The sequence below is a fragment of the Cheilinus undulatus genome, linkage group 4, assembly GCF_018320785.1.
Source record: "Cheilinus undulatus linkage group 4, ASM1832078v1, whole genome shotgun sequence".
In the NCBI taxonomy this organism is placed as follows: Eukaryota; Metazoa; Chordata; class Actinopteri; order Labriformes; family Labridae; genus Cheilinus; species Cheilinus undulatus.
Window position 1 is genome coordinate 10,238,112 of NC_054868.1, and position 20,993 is coordinate 10,259,104.

General features: G+C 38.0%; 1 protein-coding gene across 1 annotated transcript in view; it reads right to left on the reverse strand.

The window, feature by feature from the left end:
• The window catches only part of zmp:0000001082 (integrin alpha-D), a 37,901-nt gene extending 17,197 nt beyond the window's left edge, over positions 1-20,704 (reverse strand). The window contains exons 1-13 of the mRNA XM_041784913.1: positions 20,580-20,704; positions 13,105-13,222; positions 12,727-12,809; positions 11,750-11,832; positions 11,548-11,662; positions 11,318-11,448; positions 11,062-11,204; positions 8,834-8,984; positions 6,284-6,419; positions 6,097-6,170; positions 4,516-4,633; positions 2,442-2,584; positions 201-347 (exon numbers count right to left, since the gene is read on the reverse strand). Coding sequence (XP_041640847.1) covers positions 201-347; positions 2,442-2,584; positions 4,516-4,633; positions 6,097-6,170; positions 6,284-6,419; positions 8,834-8,984; positions 11,062-11,204; positions 11,318-11,448; positions 11,548-11,662; positions 11,750-11,832; positions 12,727-12,809; positions 13,105-13,222; positions 20,580-20,628 — 1,491 coding nt within the window. The 5' untranslated portion in view covers positions 20,629-20,704. The remainder of the gene's footprint in view (positions 1-200; positions 348-2,441; positions 2,585-4,515; positions 4,634-6,096; positions 6,171-6,283; positions 6,420-8,833; positions 8,985-11,061; positions 11,205-11,317; positions 11,449-11,547; positions 11,663-11,749; positions 11,833-12,726; positions 12,810-13,104; positions 13,223-20,579) is intronic.
• Between the last annotated feature and the right edge of the window lie 289 nt (positions 20,705-20,993).

The following is a 20,993-nucleotide window of genomic DNA, read 5'->3' on the forward strand; positions in this document are numbered from 1 at the left end:
TCTCTTAACCCGCATGTCATTTTCCATTCTCTCTCTCCCCAGTTTCTCCCCACTGTCCTGCATGACTAATGGTGCAAAATAAATGTTTAAAATGCATTGATTATCTCCTATTTAGCATCATGTGGTGTGCATATGTATTTTAAAAGAGGCACTTCTGGTGTCCCTTAGTCCAAAACTTCCATCACAAAATCTGAGCCCACCTCATCGGTCAGGGTGTAGACGTAGATCTGTCCTTCTTTCTTCTCTGAGGGCTGGTAAAACTGCGGCGCTCCCACCAAGAGGAAATCAGTATCACCATCTGAGTTGACATCCACTGAGCACAGCTCTGCACCAAAGTAGGAGCCGAACTAAAAAACAAGTTCATATCATTTCAGTTAAGAAAGAAGTTAATATTAATTACTGTAGAGAAATGATATGTGCAAAAATTAACTACAAACAATCTTTTGTTATATATATTTGTTTTATATATATATATATAAAATGTCAAAAATTCTGTTTTCACATTTTCATGATGGGGTTCTGAGTGTAGATTAATAAGAATAAAAACTGAAGACTATAGCGTCAGGCTGCAACATATCAAAATTGCACTGTAAATCAGTCAAAGGTCAAACTGCTTAATTTGGGTGATAATAAAGCCAGATGAAGAGCTGTTTGGGAGAGCCAAGCTCAAAAGATGTTGACACGTGTGTCACTTGGCAGCCAAGGTCAAGCTGGATGGCATTTCCTCTGTCCAGGCCTTGTTAATGTCAAACCCAAAAGTTTTCTGATTACTTTTACTTTCGGAGGGGAGAGTATAAGTAGAATTTCCCCAGAAAAAAAAAAAACTCTAAAATGACCATAAATTAAAACAAAAAGGAATCTTTCGTCTATTTTTTATTAAATTATACTAGTACTAAAGGCCTTGACTTTCAGTGAATGAAACGTTTTAAAATTAAAAATCTTCCACTTTCTTCCTGTCGCCTACTTTTTTCACACATGCTGCCTAACTAAATGACACAATTTGTGGTTACAGAGAGGAAACCAGATAACTTCCTTGTTATGACAGCAAGAGCAAGAGATTTCAGTATTGTTGCAGCTTCTTCTACAAGACAAGTTTGCTCTCTTTATCTGTGTTACTCAAAAGTCTGGTATCTTGAACTAGATAAAAAGGTGGGTCTCTCTCTTTTTGACTATGTTAAATTAAAAGGTCAAAAGTCAAAAGTAACTCTGCATGCTCAGACAAATTCACCATATTAGATATTTATATATCTTATGTGTATTTTGAACAAAAAATCACACGAGATACCTGCCTTTTGAGAAACTAAATAAAAATTGGAATTACTTCACCAGGGTGCTGTCATATTTTAGTGCACTGCACTCTGGGTGTTAATGAAAGTAAATGTAGTCATAGAGCCATAAAGGTGGTGAGTGGAGCTGATATTTTAGTGTCTGTGTCAGTGACTGAAGAGAGAGAGAGTTTACAGTGCCGTGAAAAAGTATTTGACCCCTTTCTGATTTCTGAATTTTGTAAATATTTTGGATCATCAAACCAATTTTTAGATTTCACAAAGACAACCCTGGTAAATAGAAAATGCAGTATTTGAATGATTATCTAATTTTTTAAGGGGGGATCCAAACCTATCTGGCCCTATGTGAATGACTTTTTCATGACACTGTATCTGGGTGAGCAGTCCTGGCTGTTGACACCCACACAGCCCTAAGTTGTGCTATTCACACCTGGTCTGATGCACATCATATCCTAATCTCTCAGTGATCATCTGAATGCTTTCCTTCTTTATATGCAAACACTGAGTCTCATTCATCTTTAATAGCCTTTAAAAACAGGAAATAATGGCAACATACCGCACACATGATCTGTTTGTTAATTAAGCATGTAGAAACAGTATTGAGAGAGAGGTGCTGGTGTGATTCACCTCATCCAGGCTAATTAATATCAATTATTTCTGCTTATGCTCCATGTAACCCGGCTCATGTCTTCATTGTTAAAGTGAAATTTGATAATCTTGTTGTGAACTTGTGTGTTTGCATATGCATTCACACCACTGATGGAGGCCACAGACATTGTTTCATGTTTTCAGGTTGTTAACCCCTCAGTCCATCTGAGCCATTTTTGTGAGTTCAGTGTCTCAAGATGTTCTTCACATTTTGCTCAAATAGATGACAGATGACTCAAGGAGGAAACAATTTGATTTTGGAGGCCAAATTCACGGTCATCTGGCACGTTTTCCTTTGCTTCTAAGATTTCTTACTCCCACAGACATTTAACCAGGCAGCAGATCTACTTGTTCGTATATTGTAATCAATCAAAAATGCTTTTTTAAAAAAATAAAAATTAAAAACAGATTAAGCATATCACCCCTAAAACCGACATTAAAGGAATCACATCTATTAGGGATAAAACTGGTGCAGACAGAACCAACTTCTTCAGAATATTTACAAACCTTTTCTCCATTTATTCTTTGTGCTGCTGTCCACTTTCCCCCATTGTGTTTGAAAAGTACCACCTGTCCTTTGTGCAGAAATCTTGGTGCACCGGTGAAGAAAAGAGAGACTTTATTCTTCTCTCCAACTGAGACAGAGTATCCTGTACGGTGTGAGACACAAGATAAAGTACTTCAATTTCTCATTCAAATCAAACTTGTTGCAGTGATGGAAGGTTTCTTTGCGCCTTGACTCAGACCTTGTCCAGATTTTTTTCTGACCAACTCAATGGCGGCCCAAAATTACATCTTCATCAGGTCTTAGCAACCTGTCTTTCCTACTAAAAAAATACTTTTTTCTCATCTATACTATTATGTCTTGTACAAAAACGTAATTTAATAAATGTATTTATTTAAAATCGATCAATTTGCTACAGGCTGTTATTATTTATTTATTTGATCTTTGAGCCAAGCTTGTTATTTGTTTTAATTCAATGAAACAGATTTTGCACTTTGTCTGTTACAGTGGCACACAGGGAGTGTTTTTTTCTTTTTTTCTCCTTTTTCTCAGAGCGCACATGTGCCAGTTAAGTTCCTACCTCGAGCCAGTGTGCGCCTGAAGTCAAGAAGATGCTGCTTTATTTTATTTTATCATATTTTGTCACGACTTTTGAATAAATGTTTTGAAATCTGTGTGGAATTGTCATTTTAGTGAAAGCATATATATATATACAGAGCTTAACAAATTTAATAGACCACCTGTCATATTTGTCTCAGAGACCATCCAGCATCATGAAGTGCTTTAATGTGGACTCTTTCATTTTCAGTGAGCTCTCGCATTTTACCATTTTGAACAGGAATAAGGGATTTCAAACTGAATCCACTTTTTTATACCCAAATCTGAGCTTCTCTGAGAAGTCAGAAATGAATCAAACATAACATTCAACCACTAAAACTCATTTTTCTGTCCAGGAATGTAAGTAAATAACTATAATTTGACATTTGAATCAAGAAATATTAATGTGCTTTACTATTTTTTCAGGGCATTTTTGTAAATCAGTCAATTTGAAAATTCATGGATAACAATAATTATAATAATATTTTATTATTTAAAATATTATTTGGGTTAAAGAACCTCTACATATTGGTGTATTAACAATTGGAGGAACATAAAAAATGATTTTGGTAATTACCAATGCTGTTAATTTAGGGCAGCTGTGGCATAAACCTTGCTTTGGGTGGTGGTCTAATAAATTTGTTAAGCACTGTATATTTAATCATTTTTTAATCAATGTCATCTGGTGGGCCAGGTATTATTGGCGGCGGGCAAATTTTGGCCCGCGGGCCACCAGTTGCCTACCATTGATTTACACGATATTGCCATGTCATCCCTGTTTTCTACAGCTGAGAGTCAGAATTGATACAGCTACATTGTTTTTTGACAGATTTACCCACAGTGGAGAAATATCAAGAATTTTGAATGTCCGACGAAAAGTAAATTACATTTTAGTCTAGTTTTAGTCATCTTGATGAAAACTATACTTAGTTTTCTGTCAGTTTTAGTCATCACAAATCTATATTTGTTAGTCTTTGTCTAGTTTTTGTCATGGAAAAAAGGCTGTTGACAAATATTTCTAGTCATAGTTTTAGTTGACAAAATTAACACTGGATTTAAGAATATCTGGTGTATGCTGTTCTCAGTGGTGGTAAAGGAGCTTCAGATTTTGCTGTAAAAGGCACAATAAGCTCAGTAGCTTCTGCAGCACGAACACACCCCTGTAATCTGCAATTGTTGTCTTGTTTGACACGTGCTTGTGGCTAAAGTGGGCTATGCTATGTATGATGTAACCGTTTCAAGAAAGATGTGGTCGGCTGTCCACACAGGGACGAAAAGGTAAGTGTTAACAGATTTGTTCACTCTGGGACCCGGTTTCAAAAAGTACGGCTAGGGTAATGTTTACAGCCTCCCAAAACGTGTTTCTGTGTGGATGAAACACCAATACGACAAAAACGTTTGCGTTTACTCCTGAATTCGTCTCTGTGTGGACGGGGCCTAAGTATTCTGAAAATAAGGAATAAACTTGAAGTTAAGTACCCATATAGGAGTCCATCTTCATCTGTGAGTCTTCTATATGGGTTGTAGTTTGTCCATGAAGCTCCTGAATTGAACCTCTCCAGCCCTTTGTTCCCACTGATCCAAGAATCAGCCTGTCCTGTACACAGAAACATGCATGTCTTTTCAAATTCAGCACACAGTAAGGAATGTATGTTTCAGTGCCCTTTATTATTAAGTTGCTCTTTTCATTAAACAAAATACTGTATTTTGATTCCGTTCTCTTTTTTAGACTGTAGAGAAAATGTTTTACATGTTTTATTTTTCAACCCCTTCAGGTATCAAAAATAACAATAACACAATTAAGAATAATCATGTGCAGACAAGGCCGCCCATTAGAGGGATATAGACGAAAGCTTTCTGGTGCCCAGCCAAACCGGGGGCCCATGGAGTTCACCAAAGCCATGGTCCATTGTAAAGTTAAGTTTATATTAACCTGAATAATAAACACTCTTATCAAAGAAACAATTATCTTTTTTTATTCATGTGTGTAGTAAAAAGCCTTAAAAATGTAAATTTTGTCCAAAAAAAAAAAAAAGGAAATGGTTTAAAAATTGCTAAAATGGGTTAATCATGGCAAAAAAATGTTGGAAAAGGTGGTGAAGTTTAACTCTAAGAGTGGCAGAAATTGGTTGAAGTGGCAAAAATGGACATAAATAGTGGTAAAAGGGAGTTAAAATGTGTCTTAAATGGCTTTAAATTGGCAAAAAATGTGTGGAAATTTGGTTAAATGGGATGAAACATTGATATAAACTGGCATAAAGTGGTTAACCGAGTAGACAGATTTTGGCAGAAATTGGTTAAACTTTAAAAAAAATTGCGAATTTCAAATGGTGAAATGTTGTTAAAATGGGAAAAATTGGGTGTAAAAAAGCGGTTAATAGTGGCAGTAATGGGTCAACAGAGGCAGCATTAGGCTTAAGTGGCAAGAATTGGTTTAGAAGTGGCAAAAATAGGCAGAAAAAAGTGGTGAAAAGAGTCTAAAACCATTAAAAATAGGTGTTAAATGGCAAAAATGTGTTAAAATTGATGGGAAAAATAATGAAAAGGGGTAAAAAAAAAATTTGACAAAATTGGTGTAGAGGCAACAGTATTAAAAAGTATTTAAAGAATATTCTTATGTTTTTAGGGCATCTGGAGACAAGGTTGAGAACCACTGGTCTAACGGTAGCCAGAAATTCTGGTTTACTCGTAACTGGACCGTCTAGACACAGGTGTCTATACTACAGTCACTTGAGACGCATTCACTGCACTCAGGTAATCTCCATTTCACTAATTTTGAGACTGCTAGCATCAGTTAGGTGGACTTCTGTTGAATTAGGTCAGTCACTTTAAAAAAGGTGAATGTTATGCAATATTTCAAATTAAATATTTTTTATCCAATTGAAATTACTTTGTCAAATTCTGTTTTCCCTTTGACATTAAATAGTTTTTTTGTTAGTTAGTTTTTTTGTCAAAACAGCCAAATAATATTGGCCATGATAGAAGGGGTTGAATACTTTTTATAGACCCTGTATGAAAGGTTTTCAGTCACAGTGATACTAGAGATTTGGCGTGACTCACCTGGTGGAAGACGGCACTGAATCCAGCCTGTGACATTTCATTAATCAGGTCTCCAGCCCGAGCCACTTTGGAGCCTAAAAATGAATATGTCAGAGTTTTTTTGTTACTACACAGCAGAGGAATATTAGCAAGATTAAATGTCTAACATTATTTTAAAGAGTTGGAAAAAGGAAAGACAGAGTATCACCTTCTAACTTAAAAACTTTTTTTTGGAAGTTTTCTAGTATTCCTGTAAGTCCGTCATAGTTCTCGATTTTGAAGGCATTTTTGTCTTTTGGTTCTGAAGCGATGGCCCTGAATTTATCCAGTTCGGCCTCTTTGACCTGAAAAAAAAATCTGTTTGAGATGATGTTTTCACTTCCTATGATGACATGTCTTCACAGCACAGCCTTACTTTAGTATAACAGTTAATCATCTGCAGCCTGGTGTGCGGCTCAAAGAATTTATTCATTCATATGGACGGAGTTTCACGACAGCTTGAGATTTGGTCGTAAGAACACAATAAATATTTTTGTATATGTCTTTTTGATGTAGCAGTCAGCATGAATTTCACACATTTGCATTCATATTCAAGAAAGCACTTCTTTTTACAGAAGTCACAGTGATGGCATTATTCGGTAACATAATCAACATATCAGATGTTGAGACATTTTACCATTTCATGAACAATATTGGCTCATTTTGAATTTGATGGCAGCAACATCTCAAAAAAGTAGGGAGGGGGCAACAAATGGCTGGAAAAGTTAGTGGAACTTGTGAAAAACCGCTGGAATGGGGTTAATTGGCAGCAGGTCAGTAACATGACTCGGTATTGAAGGAGCATTTTAGGGAGGCAGAGTCTCTCAGGGGTTAAGATGGGTAGAGGCTCGCCAGTCAGTGAAAAACTGTATCTAAAAACTGTGGAATAACTTTAGATAAATGTTTCCAACATAAAATTGCAGAGACTTTGAATATCCCACCATCTACAGCCCATATCATTAACACTGTCAAAAAATAAAGAGAATCTGGAGAAATCTCTGTGCAGAAAGGACAAGGCTTAAGATCAATATTGGATGCTTGCGATTTTTGGGCCCTCAGGTGGCACTGCATTCAAAAACAGGCACGATTCTGTATTGAAAATCACTGCATGGGCTCAGGAACACATCCAGTTTGTCATGCCATCCACATGCAAGTTAAATCTGTATTGTGCAAAGAGAAAGGCATGTGGGCGCATGGTTCAGATATGCTGCCTTCTTTCCGGACCAAAGCTCAATCAAAATGATCTGGGGCAAAATGGCAAACTGTTCTGTGGTCAGATGAATCAAAATATGAAGTTCTTTTTGGAAACCATTGATGACAAGTCCTGCAGCCTATAGAGGAGAGGGACTATCCGTCTTGTTGTCAGCACACAGTCCAACAGCCTGCACCTCTGATGGTATGGGGTTGAATTAGTGCCTGTGGAGTGGGCAGCTTACACATCTGGAATGGCACTATCAATATTAAGGGTCACTCAATTTGTGAGGAAAGCCTGATCTAGGCAGGTTTACATGCACCATATTCCTTCAATTTAACCTGAAATCTGGGGGGATGTTCAGTTCCTTGGAAATGTTTTTGTATTCATCCCCTGACTTAAATTTTTCAATAATGTAATGGCAGTTTAGCTTCCTTTGCCTCAACACCCCAAAACCCCCCGCTGTGAGAACGTCTTTCCCCAATACTCTCCACCGTTCTCTTTCTCTGACTCATATCCTCTCACATGTGCAAATACAAAGCAACAAAAGGTGACTGCCAGCTTCCTGACAAGGTGTGAAACCTTCTTCCTGCCTGAATCAAAATGTCCCTTTGTGTGATCTCCAGACCTCCTAAACCCCCTACTCTGTGCAGACGTGGATTGGGCCTTGACAGAGGCGTAGCTCAAACACATCTTGGGGAGGGGTGTCGCTCAAGCATAAAATGTTCTTGTCCCTTCTCTTAGGGGCTTTTTCTGTCTTGGACTATCTTCTGCCTTGGACCTTGTCCCCCTCACTCTCTCCCTCCCACTCCCCCTCCCCCTTTCCCTTTCTCTCTTTCTCTCTCTGTCTGTCTTTTGATGCTTACTGACCGCTGTACATGTTGATTGACCTTGCAAGAATAAACCTTTTTTGTCAGCCAGCAGACTGCCCAATATTTCTTTTGTTCACCAGCAGCAATAGAGGAAAAAATGCAACAACAATAACCTTTTCCCTGATTTGCTTGGAGTGTCCTTTTGTCTTCATGGTGTAATGGTAGCCAGGAATGCTGATTAACCAGTGATTGGTCTTTATACTACAGTAATTTGAGACCCATTCACTGCACTCAGGTGATTCCCACTCCACTAATTGTGAGACAACTAGCACCAGTTGTCTGGATCTTTGTTGAATTAGGTAAGTTCATCTAAATTTGCTGAATATTTATGCTGTCACTTATCTTATATTACATATTTTTGTTTACTTTGTAGAAATTATTTTTGCTTTTGACATTAAAGAGTTTTTTCTTTGTATTTCTTGTCAAAAAAGCAAAATCATATTGGCCATGAATGATCTATGGATGAAATAAAAGGGTAAAACATCCAAGGGGGTGAATATTTTTTTATAGGCACTGTATGATGTGTTTGTTTGTCACTAGTATGTAATGTCTTGATACGAGGTTGTTGTTTAAGGGGAAAAAGTCAATTTAACCACAACATTTTTATATTTGACTAATTATGAATGATGAGACATTTAGAATATTTTCAGCTTACCCCAATGACAAATCTAATGATGTTTTTGTCATCGTATCTTTTGATGATATTATAACTGTCAGCGTCGCTGGGATCGCCATCTGTGATCAGTACCACAACTTGAGTTGCATCAGTAGAGGCACCTGAGGCTGGGTTTTCAAAAAAATCCTCCCTGAAACAAAAGCGGAAGAAGTCATTTTAAATGGCTGCTGTCATGGTAGCTGTTAGTGTTAGCTCAGATGTAGATGTAGGAAAGCGGCAGTTTAACCAGAACAGGACCACTTTTTTTTTTTAAAGAGCGTAGAGCCGTACTGAGAGCTAGTCCCAGCAGAGAATATGTTTAAGCAAGTCTCCTGACTGGCCTTGGTATTAGTTTTCATTGAGATGCCCTGCCATTAACAGTCTACGACAGTCTGTCAGCTCAAGAGAAGGGCATGCGTACAACTTCATTTTGACAGAACGTTCGTCCAATCACATTCTGAGAATTTTCTGAAACATCCTGCCCATCCTCGATGCTTTCTGTTGAAGCTTTCCAAGATGATTGTTGAATGTATGCAGTGGATATATAAAACAGTCTATCTTGTGCGTCAGGTTAACTTGGGACAGAAACATTTGAGTAACCATTTCAGTCAGGCTTTTTTTCAAGGTGGCCGTGATTGCGAACTATTTGCTTTGTTTGCTGCAAAGCAAGAATTTATTATATAGTAATAAAAGTTTATTCCTAACAATGTTTCCGACATGCATCTGGAGTCAGTTATAATGCTGCCATTGCCCAACCAAAAACCCATAAGTGCCCTGCTTTCTTAGTGTGCTGAGAGAGAACAGAAAATTGTCCAGACAGCTTTGGACAGAGGTGACCAAACTATGTTACCTTGGGGGTTCACCTGGGATGGTAACACAAAACTATACTTGTCTGTCAATAAGAAAACAAAGAAAAAAATATATAGTTTATGAAGATGGTATGAAATTATTCAGGTTATTGCTTATTTTAGGCCTTGTCCACACACACAGATGAAAACGATATATTTCTGTTTCATTTTGAAAAAATCTTCCGTAAACACAGGATTGTTTCAGGAAAGGTCCATATAAGCACGGAACAACTGAAAACAACTGAAAACACTGCAGTGTATATGCGTTGTAACGCTGCCACAGAAATGCACCAAAAGAGAGAATAAGGTCACAGAAAACTGCCACAAACTTTCTCTTGGTTGCCCTTTTGGTTGTTCTTTGCAGTGGATTTAAGAACATCTGGTGTATGCTGTTCTCAGTGGTGGTAAAGGAGCATCAGATTTTGCTGTAAAAGGCATAATAAGCTCAGTAGCTTCTGCAGCACGAACACACCCCTGTAATCTGCAATTGTTGTCTTGTTTGACATGTGCTTGTGGCTAAAGTGGGCTATGCTATGTATGATGTAACCGTTTCAAGAAAGATGTGGTCGGCTGTCCACACAGGGATGAAAAGGTAAGTGTTTACAGATTTGTTCACTCTGGGATGCGGTCTCAAAAAGTTGTGTTTACAGCCTCCAAAACCACTGTTTCCATGTGGATGAAACGCCAATATGATAAGAAACTTTTGTTTTTGACCAGGACAGATCCAGTGATAGCCAGGGCTAAGCAGGGCTTGAATAAAATCTGATAGGCCTTTTAAAATCCTTGGAATGAATGTCTATTTGTGTTGTTAAATTAGCGATTTAAGCGTATCCAATCACTAAGCACATCTACACCTTACTTAGACTGGATTTTCTGACTCCAGTATCATAAAGGTGAGGCCCTACACTCCATATAATGTTTGGTGTGCGGCCCTCTGTGGAAGAAGTTTGGACACCCTTGGCTTTGGAACTTGGCCATGGCCATCTTGGTGGAGTGTTATGGCAGCCGTTGATGGAGAGGACTTATGTCTGCCCAAGGAACAAGAATCTCACAGTTTCAAAAGCTTTCTATAGTGCAACTGACACCACTGCAGACATTCGTTTTCCTGCATCAGCAACATCTTTGTGTTTCTAAACTTGCCATTGGATTGCCTTCAAGGATTTTTTATAGTAACATGCTAGGCCTTTTTGCAGGTGTCCAAGCAAAATTAAAGACACTATATCCTGTTGTCCTGTATGTTCAGTGCAGCAATCACACACTTGATTTGATTTTGATGCAGAGCCTCTCGTCAAAGTACAAGCAACTCCTCCTGTCAGTTTTTAAGATTTTTTTGATTGTTCATCAGCCTGAGAGCTGTTTGTAGGATAAATCTGAACTTACAACACATATTTGAGGGCTCTGTGTGTGTTGGTGAGAGACTTCAGGTGTTCTTCTTTTCTAAGCTTGTCCAGAGCAGTGCCAGCTGCATAGTCATTGAAGTCAAAGACTTTCCTGTACGTCGTGGAGAACTGAACAGCTGCAAACTAGGAAAACAGAGGACAACAGATCAAATGAAGCAGATTTCATTAAGCAGCATGTAAATTTCACTTTGAAAATAAATTCTAGAAATGCTTCAGTGTTTAACAAGTTCACTTACCTTGATTGATGTGCTTGTAAGGGATTTCATTATATCCACTATGAAGTCTTTATTTTTGTTGAACTCTTTTTCATTCATGCTTGCAGATCCATCAAAAAGAAAGACGAGGTCCACTACCTTCTCGGTGCACTCTGACAAAAAAATACAATTAAAGCAGGTACATAAATGTAATAAGAAAAACATGCTGTGAACACAGAGTTATGGAAACATCAAGTTTTTGAATCTTTTACTTTGAAAAAGAGGTTTGAAGGAGGAGACTGCCTGAAGTTGATCCGTCATCTGGTAACATACACTGTTCAGGTAGGTGTTCTCATCACATTCATGAGCGATACTTGGACTGCAAACCTAGAATAAAGAATAGCATACGTTCACAAAGAAGTCTTACAGATAGAGTTCATGCAGTCTGAAGTCAGTCATTTGTGTTTTTCTTACTGTGAAACTGGAGCTTGTTGGATCCTCAGCTATCGACAGCCCGAAATGCTTGACCGGTACCGTTCCATTTGTCAGAGGGAATTCTACAACAGCATCATTTTGTTAGTAGGGTTCTTATGACAACAGAATTTAAACTTTTACATGACACTTATTGTAAAGATCAAATAAAAATGCTTGATCAGTACTGAAGCAACAGAAATAGTCTTACACTAAGTACCAATGACGAGGCCATGTCCTGTTTTCATCTCCCCCCCAATTCATGATTTATTGATGATATCAGTGGGTGCTGGATCAGTAGCAGTTGGTGCTAACATCCTGGCCAACGATTACTTTAAAAACAGCTATTCTTTCCCACATTTTTCCAAATTTGACTCATTTTTGCTTCTTTTAACAACAGTATTTTTGCCGTTTTTAACCTTTTCACTACATTAGCCTCCAATTTTGCCACTTTTCACCATTTTACACCCATTTTTCACCTTTTTCTGCCTCTCTCAACCCATTTTTGCTGCTTGTATCCCATTTTTGCCTCTTTGTGCCCATTTTTGCCACTATGTAACAAATTTCACTACTATGGACAGGCACAAACCTCTCTACAGAAGGCCTCACAGCTGACATTGCATATCAGAGCAAAAACTAGTTAATGAAATCAAAGGAAATGCCTGCAGAGCTCTGAGACAGATTATTGCAAGGTACAGATCTGTAGAAGGCTGCAAAAAATGTCTGTTGCACTGAAGGTTCCCAAGAGCACAGTGGCCTCCATGATTCTCAAATGGCGCAACCAATTTTTCTTATAGTATGAAAATTTTATTAAAGCCTTTTTACTTTTGAAAAATTATCAATTATGAAAAAAAAAATTGTTTTAACAAATGTGGCTTCGGAGAGTATCAACATATCCTGAAGTTTCAGCTTGTACACTCCTTAGACATGAATACTTTTCCAGTTTAGATACACAAACTCATTTTCTGCCATTCATTTACCTGGAGGGCTGAAGCACCGCGACAGATCAGGTTTGCATATTCCTCCAGTTCCATTGCGCTTCAGAGGTGCACTAACAATGAACCTGTCATCAAAATATATTGCAGTTACCAGGGGAACAAAAGAAAACTCTTCCTGTTGCATGCAAGGCGTTAGTGATCTTTAAGTGATGACACAGGCAGGTTAGTCACAGGATGTGATACATTTTAAGTATAAAAACACAGTGTTCAGCACTCTGCTCTATAGCCTCTGATAAAGGAAATTACCTTTATCTTCCATCTCTACTTTCAAGTCAAAACCTTGTCTGATATGTTAGAAATGGATGTAACCTAAAGAGATGAGAGCAAAACACACAGCATTGACAGAACCAGTAAACTTACCCTTTGTCTGTGCCAGACTTGAACTGAAGCACTTTGTACCCAAAGAAATCCTTTTGTTCACCAGCATAGACTTCAGGGTCTTTCAAATTGATGTTAAAAGCCAGGAAGGTGGGAAGAGCTGCATTTAAAAGAGGGAGAAAATATGTTTCATTGAGATTTGGTTGTGTTTATCACATTTTTTATGAGTACATCGTGTATTTTCCCTTGTCTCATGGAGTGGTAACCCATGCTTTGAAACAAAAAATGCTTTCACTATCTAATTAACAAGTAAGTGAGCAAGTTTAAAGATGAGCTGAAAGTTACAGCCTCTAACACATTGAAAGATTATCATAATCTTGATCAAATTTTTTAAACATGAGAAGCCCCACACATGATGAAAATGTCTTAACTGTTTTGTACTTATAGTGCGTGGTGTCCAGCAAGATGACTGACATTATTACATATGTTCAGTATATCACAATCAGAAATCCTGTTGTGTGGGGGGAAACACCATGGATAGCCATTCTGACATGAGTAGGATTGTTACATGGAACAGAGCAATAGCCAATAAGGAAACAAGTGGACTGAAGGAGGAAGCACAACAAATACAGCCATGGTGATAGTAAACATGAAGTTTAAAGTCAGATAGACATCAGAAATGGAGGAGCAACTTGTTGATTTGTGGCAACAACATGAGCGTTGATACGATGTGTATAGTAAAACATACCACATTTAAACTGACAAAGGAGGGAGCTGGACTGAAATGGCTACCTCTGTGGATGTAGCAAGTTGCTAACAGCTAACATTTAGCTTGTTAGTTCTAAGGTGGCATTTTACAGCATAAGATTTTGAGTTGAGAGGGAAGACATTGGCTGTCAGTAAATAAATCTGTGTTGTGCTGAGTCGTCGTGTCATTCCACACCACAGTACCAGAACAAAAACAGTTAAATCTGTCACTCTTGGCCAGACAGTCTGGCTGCAGACTGCAGACTCTTGCACACTCCTAATTATGAGGCACAGCCTCTGTCAGGAGGATGCTTACAACACTGTAAGACGAGTAACGTTGCTGAGGCTGAAGCTAAAGAAAGCCATGTAAGTAACAGTAATGTGGCTTAAGCTCAGACAGCTACATTAGCTTATGCCATAAATATCTGCATGTAAAGTATAGATAACTCTGAGCTTAAGCTATGGTTGCTAAAGTTACAGTATCTACATTAGCTATGTTAGCCACATAGCAATGTTACCTTCATAGCTAACAAAGCTAGGAAATTAAGCTAAAGTTAGCATAGCTACATTGCCTTACATAAATGTTAAATACAGAAGCAACTAGTAAGCCACCGTTTGGTAAAACATGAAATAAGTTGAATGATACCCGAAAAGTACATCATTTCCATCCTGACAAAAGGGGTCGTCTCACAGTATAATGGTCTGCAAGAGGGGGTGTCTGAGATCTGTGTTCTGCAGCCAGACTCTTGTCATTACTTGTCGCTGTATGTGGTGATTAAAAACGATTGCTGGGCCATTAACGGCGTTAACGTGCTACGTTAATGCGAGACTCTTATCGCGCGATAAGAAAATTATTGCACGCTAATCTATTCACTAAAGGGGCTTACAGACACACTGCCGAGCACATGTAGTAGGCTACCAACACGCCTCCAGTCATTTCCAATGGGAGTAGGGCGGAGGTTTGGGTCTGCTGTGAGCAGACTTTAGCCTGATTAATACTTCTCTGTACGCCGTGGACGCGACACTGTCGTTGACCATTCAAAGTTCTGCGTCGAGGGAACGCGTTGCTCCACAATGTGTTCTATGCATGAACTGCTTCCGCATTTGGCATTAGACCGCTCCCACACTTCCAGTCGGGAGAAGAGAAAGGCGTATGAATAGGCTATAGGCTATGAAATATTCATGAAACATTATGAGACGGAGATGTTTTTAAGCTAAACGCAAAGCCGGAACTACACTCCAGGCATGGCTGCTGCACTGTGTCACTCCACCCAGTGGTTTACTCAAGAAATAGTTCCGACTATTTGCTTCATGCGTCGTAATGTTACATTATTATACGTTATTATTTCATAGCGTGGTGAATGTGCAGGTCACAACTTGTCCACTAGAGCGTTTTGGAGTTGTTGGATTGTGTATTTGATGAGTTTGATGAGGGAAAGCCGGAATAACGTCTGCTTACATTGAGTTGGCACAGCAGGTCCGAACTCGGCAGCGGCCGATCTAAAAACAGCTTGCACCGACAACTGAAGGTAACGAACCTATTACTAAGACTATAGCGATTATGGCAATGGACGAATTTGCCAAAATGTTGAAGTATCCTTTTAAATGCTAAATCTCCCATCTACACAACAAACGTACATTTTTTTAAAAAAGTTTTCTAGTAAATAAAATAAAACAGAATGTAACTTTATATCTGACTAATCAGAATCTGAAAAACAGAAAATATGCTTACATTAATAAGTGGAATAGTATGAGTTTCCCTCTACACAATAGAATTTAATCCTGATGTAAAGTTTATAGAAATTAAGCTTAATTCCCTTATTTCCTTTTAATTCTATAAAATGTTCCTTTTTCTCTGGTTAAGTTCATGCCAGTATCTTTGATCTACCAAAAGTTTCTTAATTTCTGTACAAAGGCAGATCTGTATCCAAACAGGAAGTCAGTTACCCTCAGTTGAGGACAGTAAAACATATTTTAAATGAAAGATACTAACATTTCAAAATACGCTTAATTGCAATTAACTACAGAAATTCTGAGATTGATCACAGTTATAAAAAATATATATATTGACAGCCCAACCCAAACCCTTTGTGCCTATGCCAACACACAGATGTTACCTCCTTGACCACAGCAGCAAAACCTAAACAGCACTGCCACCTCATGCTACGGATTCTACCTAACCTAACCCTGATAACTCCTTAAACAAAATAAAACAAAACAAAAACAAAATGTAGATTTCCTTGCTTTGGTTAGTTCCTCATAAAAATGCCAATTTATGCTCATCAGATGTGTATTTATTGAAACAACAGAGGCCAAGTGCCTTTTGTTTTCAACATCTCATTAGGTTGAAAGTCACTGGGAAACAGGGTCACATTTGGAACTGTAACACCAAAAATGATTGTGGAACATCATATTTTCAGAAAGTATTCAGACCCCCTTCACTTTTTACAATTTTATTATCTTGCAGCCTGATTCTACAGTTGAAAAAAAACTTTTTTTTTTTAATCATCATGACAAAGTGAAAAAAGAATTTTGGAAATTTTGAGCTACACTTGAAATGTAGCTCAAATTCCTCACATTTCTCCCAGTCTTTGCTGAGGTTTTTCTGCACCTTGACTGGAGTCCACCTGTGGTAAATTAAACTGACTGGACATAATTTTGAAATGCACACACCTCTCTATAGAAAGCCTCACAGCTGACAATACATATCAGAGCAAAAACCAATCCATGAAGTCAAAGGAACTGCCCACAGAGCTCAGAGACAGGATTGCTGACAGGCACAGATCTGTGGAAGGCTACCAAAAATTCTGCTGCACTGAAGGTTCCCAAGAGTCCAGTGGCCTCCATGATTCTCAAATGGAAGAACTTTTGCACAACCAGGACTGAGTAATTGGGGTAGAATGGCCTTAATACCAAGTACCCAATGGTCACTCTGATTGAGCTCCAGAGAGCTCCAGAGCCATACCTTTGATCTAACCTGGTTCAATCTGTCTAAATGAGATTCCTCAGGAGGGTGTCAGTGCTCAGCCTTAGAGAGAGAGTGAGGCACTCAGATATCCAAAAGGATAGAGAGTCACTGCTCCTGCTCATGGAAAGGAGCCAGTTGGTTGCCTCCCTGTGGAGGTCTTCTGGGCCATCCAAGTGGGAGGAGACCCTGGGGAAGACCCAGAACTCGCTGGAGGGATTAACATAGTATTGTATTGTAAACGTACACACAGCAAGACAACTCTACAGGGCTAGTTCTGGGTGTGGGTGAAGTATGTGGTTGCCTATAGCGGTATGCTGAAGATGATGCTGATGTAAGCCCTGAACATTTTAAATGAATCAGCAATGTTACAGGTTTAGACTTCTGCATCTCTCAGTGAAGCCTCTTTCTCACGCACCCTCTTTCTTTCTTTATATATATATATATATATATATATATACATATATATATATATATATATATATATATATATATTAGCACCCATCAAGCAACAGTGTGAGCAGAGCAAGGTTTCAAAGTGATCTCAAATACTGATAGAGAAGCGACTGTGTCTTCTGATGGCTCAAAAAAACAGCAGAAAGTTCAGCAATGACACTACATACATGTTTTCTCATTATTATTTCCGTCATAAGCACTAATATTAATAAATGCTCTGTAACTTCCGATGCATTCACAGAAACACGCCTCTGTCATCTGCTGATAACAGGAGGAAAAAGAGAAGCAGAGATTGACTGATTAAAGTTTGAAGGTGAAGACATTACTAATCAAACTGTAGCCCTGAAAACTTGTTAAAGAAAATCTTCTGTAGTTTGTTGGTTTATTAACACAATAATAATAAAATTTCATTTCACTTTTTCTACAACTTTCATGATTAGCCTAAAGGTTTAATGATAGCACCGTGCTTCAACTGTGGACAAATTTGGATGGAAGTAGAGGTACTATAGAGGATGAAATAGCATCAGAAAAAGAGTATGAGTATGCAAAATAACTTCCCTTGAAAACATTTATGTCTCAACTTCCCAGCATGTTGTAGTGAGTAAGATATACAGCAGTGTCAATTTTGGCAGCTATTTTTTAATTTTAGTCTCAGTCTTAGCATTTAGATTTAATGCCTTTTAGTTTTAGTCACATTTTAGTCATTTCTACCCTTTATAATTTTAATCTAGTGTAGGCGGATTAACTTTCTGGTCTAGTTTTAGTCCATAAAAAGTTCTCTCATTTTAGTCTTAACTTTTAGTCCAAGCATTAATTCTCTTGATACCAAACCACGGTAGTGCGCCCTGCAAAACCTGGGGTCTCTGTGTTCTACAGCTGAGATGCAGAAGAGCTACAGATGCTTTGTATTTTGACAGATTTTAAGGATTTTTAATGTCCAACGAAAACTAAATCACATTTTATTCTAGTTTTAGTCATCTTGATAAAAATCAAACTTACGTTTAGTCAGTTTCAGTCAGCAAAGATCAGTTTTTTGGCTAGCACTCTAGTCTTTATCATGGAAAAAAGGCAGTCAATAAATAATTTTAGTCATAGTTTTGACAAAATCAACACTGATATAAAAGCATTCAGACCACCTTCATTTTTTTCCAATTTTGTTCTGTTTCAGCCTGATGCTATGGTTAAAGAAAAAAATCCCATCAATCTACACTCAGTACTGTATCCTACCAAATTGAAAACAGAATTTAAATAATTTAAAAAATATAAAACTGAAATATCACATTGACACAAGTATTCAGACCCTTAGCGAAAACATTTCAAATTTAGCTCAGGTTCCGCACATTTCTCCCAGTCTTTGCTGAGATGTTTCTACACCTTGACTGAAGTCCGCCTGTGGTAAATAAAATTGACTGGACAGGATTTAGAAAGGCATACACCTCTTTTTAGATGGCCTCACAGCTGATAATGAATATCAGAGCAGACACCAAGCCATGAGGTCAATGAAACTGCCCGCAGAGTTCAGAGACAGGATTATTGCAGGGCACAGATTTGGGGAAGGCTTCAAAGAAATTCTGCTGCACTGTAAGTTCCCAAGACCACAATACCCTCCATTATTCCCAAATGGAAGAAGTTTTGCACAACCAGGACTCTTCCAAGAGCTGGAGCTGCTAAATTGAGCAATCGTGGTAGAAGTTCCTTCGTAAAAGGGTGTGACCAAGAACCCGATGGTCACTGTGACTGTTTCTGAAATCCTGTGTGGAGATGGGACAAAGTTCTGTAAGGACAGCCATCACTGCAGCCCTCCGCTGATCTGGGCTTATGGCAGGGTGGCTAGACAGAGTGGCTTTCACATGGAGGTTTACAAACTCCAAGTTGGATTTCATGTGTTTTTTTCACTGAGGAGAGAGAGGAGTCCACAGGTGGACTCCAGTCAGCAAGTAGAAACATCTCAGCAATGATCAAGAGAAATGGGGGGAACCTGAGCTACATTTCAAGAGTTGTTGAAAAGGGTTAGAATAATTTAGTCAGTGTGATAATTCCGTTTTTTATTTTTCATAAACTTGCAAAAAATACTGGTTTCACTTTGCCATAGGGAACAGAGAATAGTTTAATGCAAGTAAAAATATTTTTTCGACTGTAGCATTAAGGTGAAGGAGAATGACTACTTTCTGAGTGTTGAAACACTGAAAATTTCATTTCACTAAAGACACAAACACTGAGTTGGAAAACAAATAACTCATGACATTAAGTTGAACTTCACAACTCATTATATTCAGTGGAAATAAATAAAAATAAAGATATAAATAAATAGATATAAATAAAAAAGCTATAACTTTTTGGTTTTTATTATTTTTACAGTGTAGGTCTGATGGACACAGCTTTAACCGAAGTCTGTCAGATCCACCAGTTCTGCCTCTGTTATGGTTGACTTTTTTACCCTGGGAGATTCACATCATCGGCAAAGCCTCTCTTCATCGCTTTTAAAAAATAGCCCAAATATGCTTCAGTTCTGTGCCTGGCTCATTAATATTAAGCACCCCTTTGCATTTTAGTTTCAAAATATCAGTATAAGTGAAACAAAGCTCTACACTTGGTGCTTTAATTAAATAAACAAGTAAGCTTAATCATATTTGTCTGATAAAAAGTGTCCTACCATTTTTAATAGTTTGGCCGAGAGAAAGAATAAACATGGCCCCAGCTAGAGTCTTAAAATGAAAACTTTTTGGGAGACTGTTCCTCTTTTTTTTAAATTTCCCGTATTTTGAGAAGTCCATAAAGTTTTAGGTCAAACACACAAACAATTTCTTCAATCTCATTCAGAGTGTAAAAGTAAAAAATGCCTTAATAAGTCTTGATGATTCTTTCTCAGCCCTGCTACAACTGAGGGAAAATCATTTGTGCAACTCTAAGTTGAAAAGGCAAAAGTTTTCTTCCTTAAAAATAAATGTTCTGTTTTCTTGCGAAAAAAAAATCAGTATCACTTTCTCCTGGCGGTGCTATTTCTGTAAAACCTGCTAAAGTTGCGTTAGTCTTACCCAAAGCAACTTCATTTTTTTAAAGTACACCATGAAAATTTGCATTCATGCACCATTTCGGCTCTCTAGATATGTTTTTGCTCACAGCACAGATTCTCCAATGCAGGTTTCAGGTTTATATTTAAATGGATTTTTCCTTTTTTTGAGCATTCAAGCATTAAAAAATCCTTTTTTTCCATTACATGATTTCCTTGTTCCTCTTACTGGATGAGCCATATAATCTCCTACTGTCTTCAGACAAAAGCTTCCTATTGTCATTAAATTCATTAAATTGAGGGGTTCAGTTTCAGACTTAAAGGAATGATCACACTTACCAGCAGCCACCATGTAGCTGAGCAGGAAGATGTCAACCTGCCCATGCATCTTCTCACATCACTCTTCTCTAGGCCGACAGATCTGCTACTGCTGCTTCTGACGCCTTCACTGCATAAGTTTATTTCCTGTGCGAATTTTTGAAACTCAGGCGTTTCCGTAACAGGTGGTTATGACACTTCTGTTTCTTGCAGCAATGGTCTGAGCAAAAAAAAAAAAAGTCTTTTCCCTCATGCTCCTCCTTTTGCAGTTCCTTAACCGTATTTCTCTTGTCTGGAGGAAACATAGGCGTCACAGAATGGAAACAGTTGTGGTTACCAAAAGCTGACAACACCTTGAAATAGATTTAAAGTCTGTACTAATATCTCAAACCACAAACAGCACTTTTTTAAACTCAACTGAACAGGCCTTCAGTG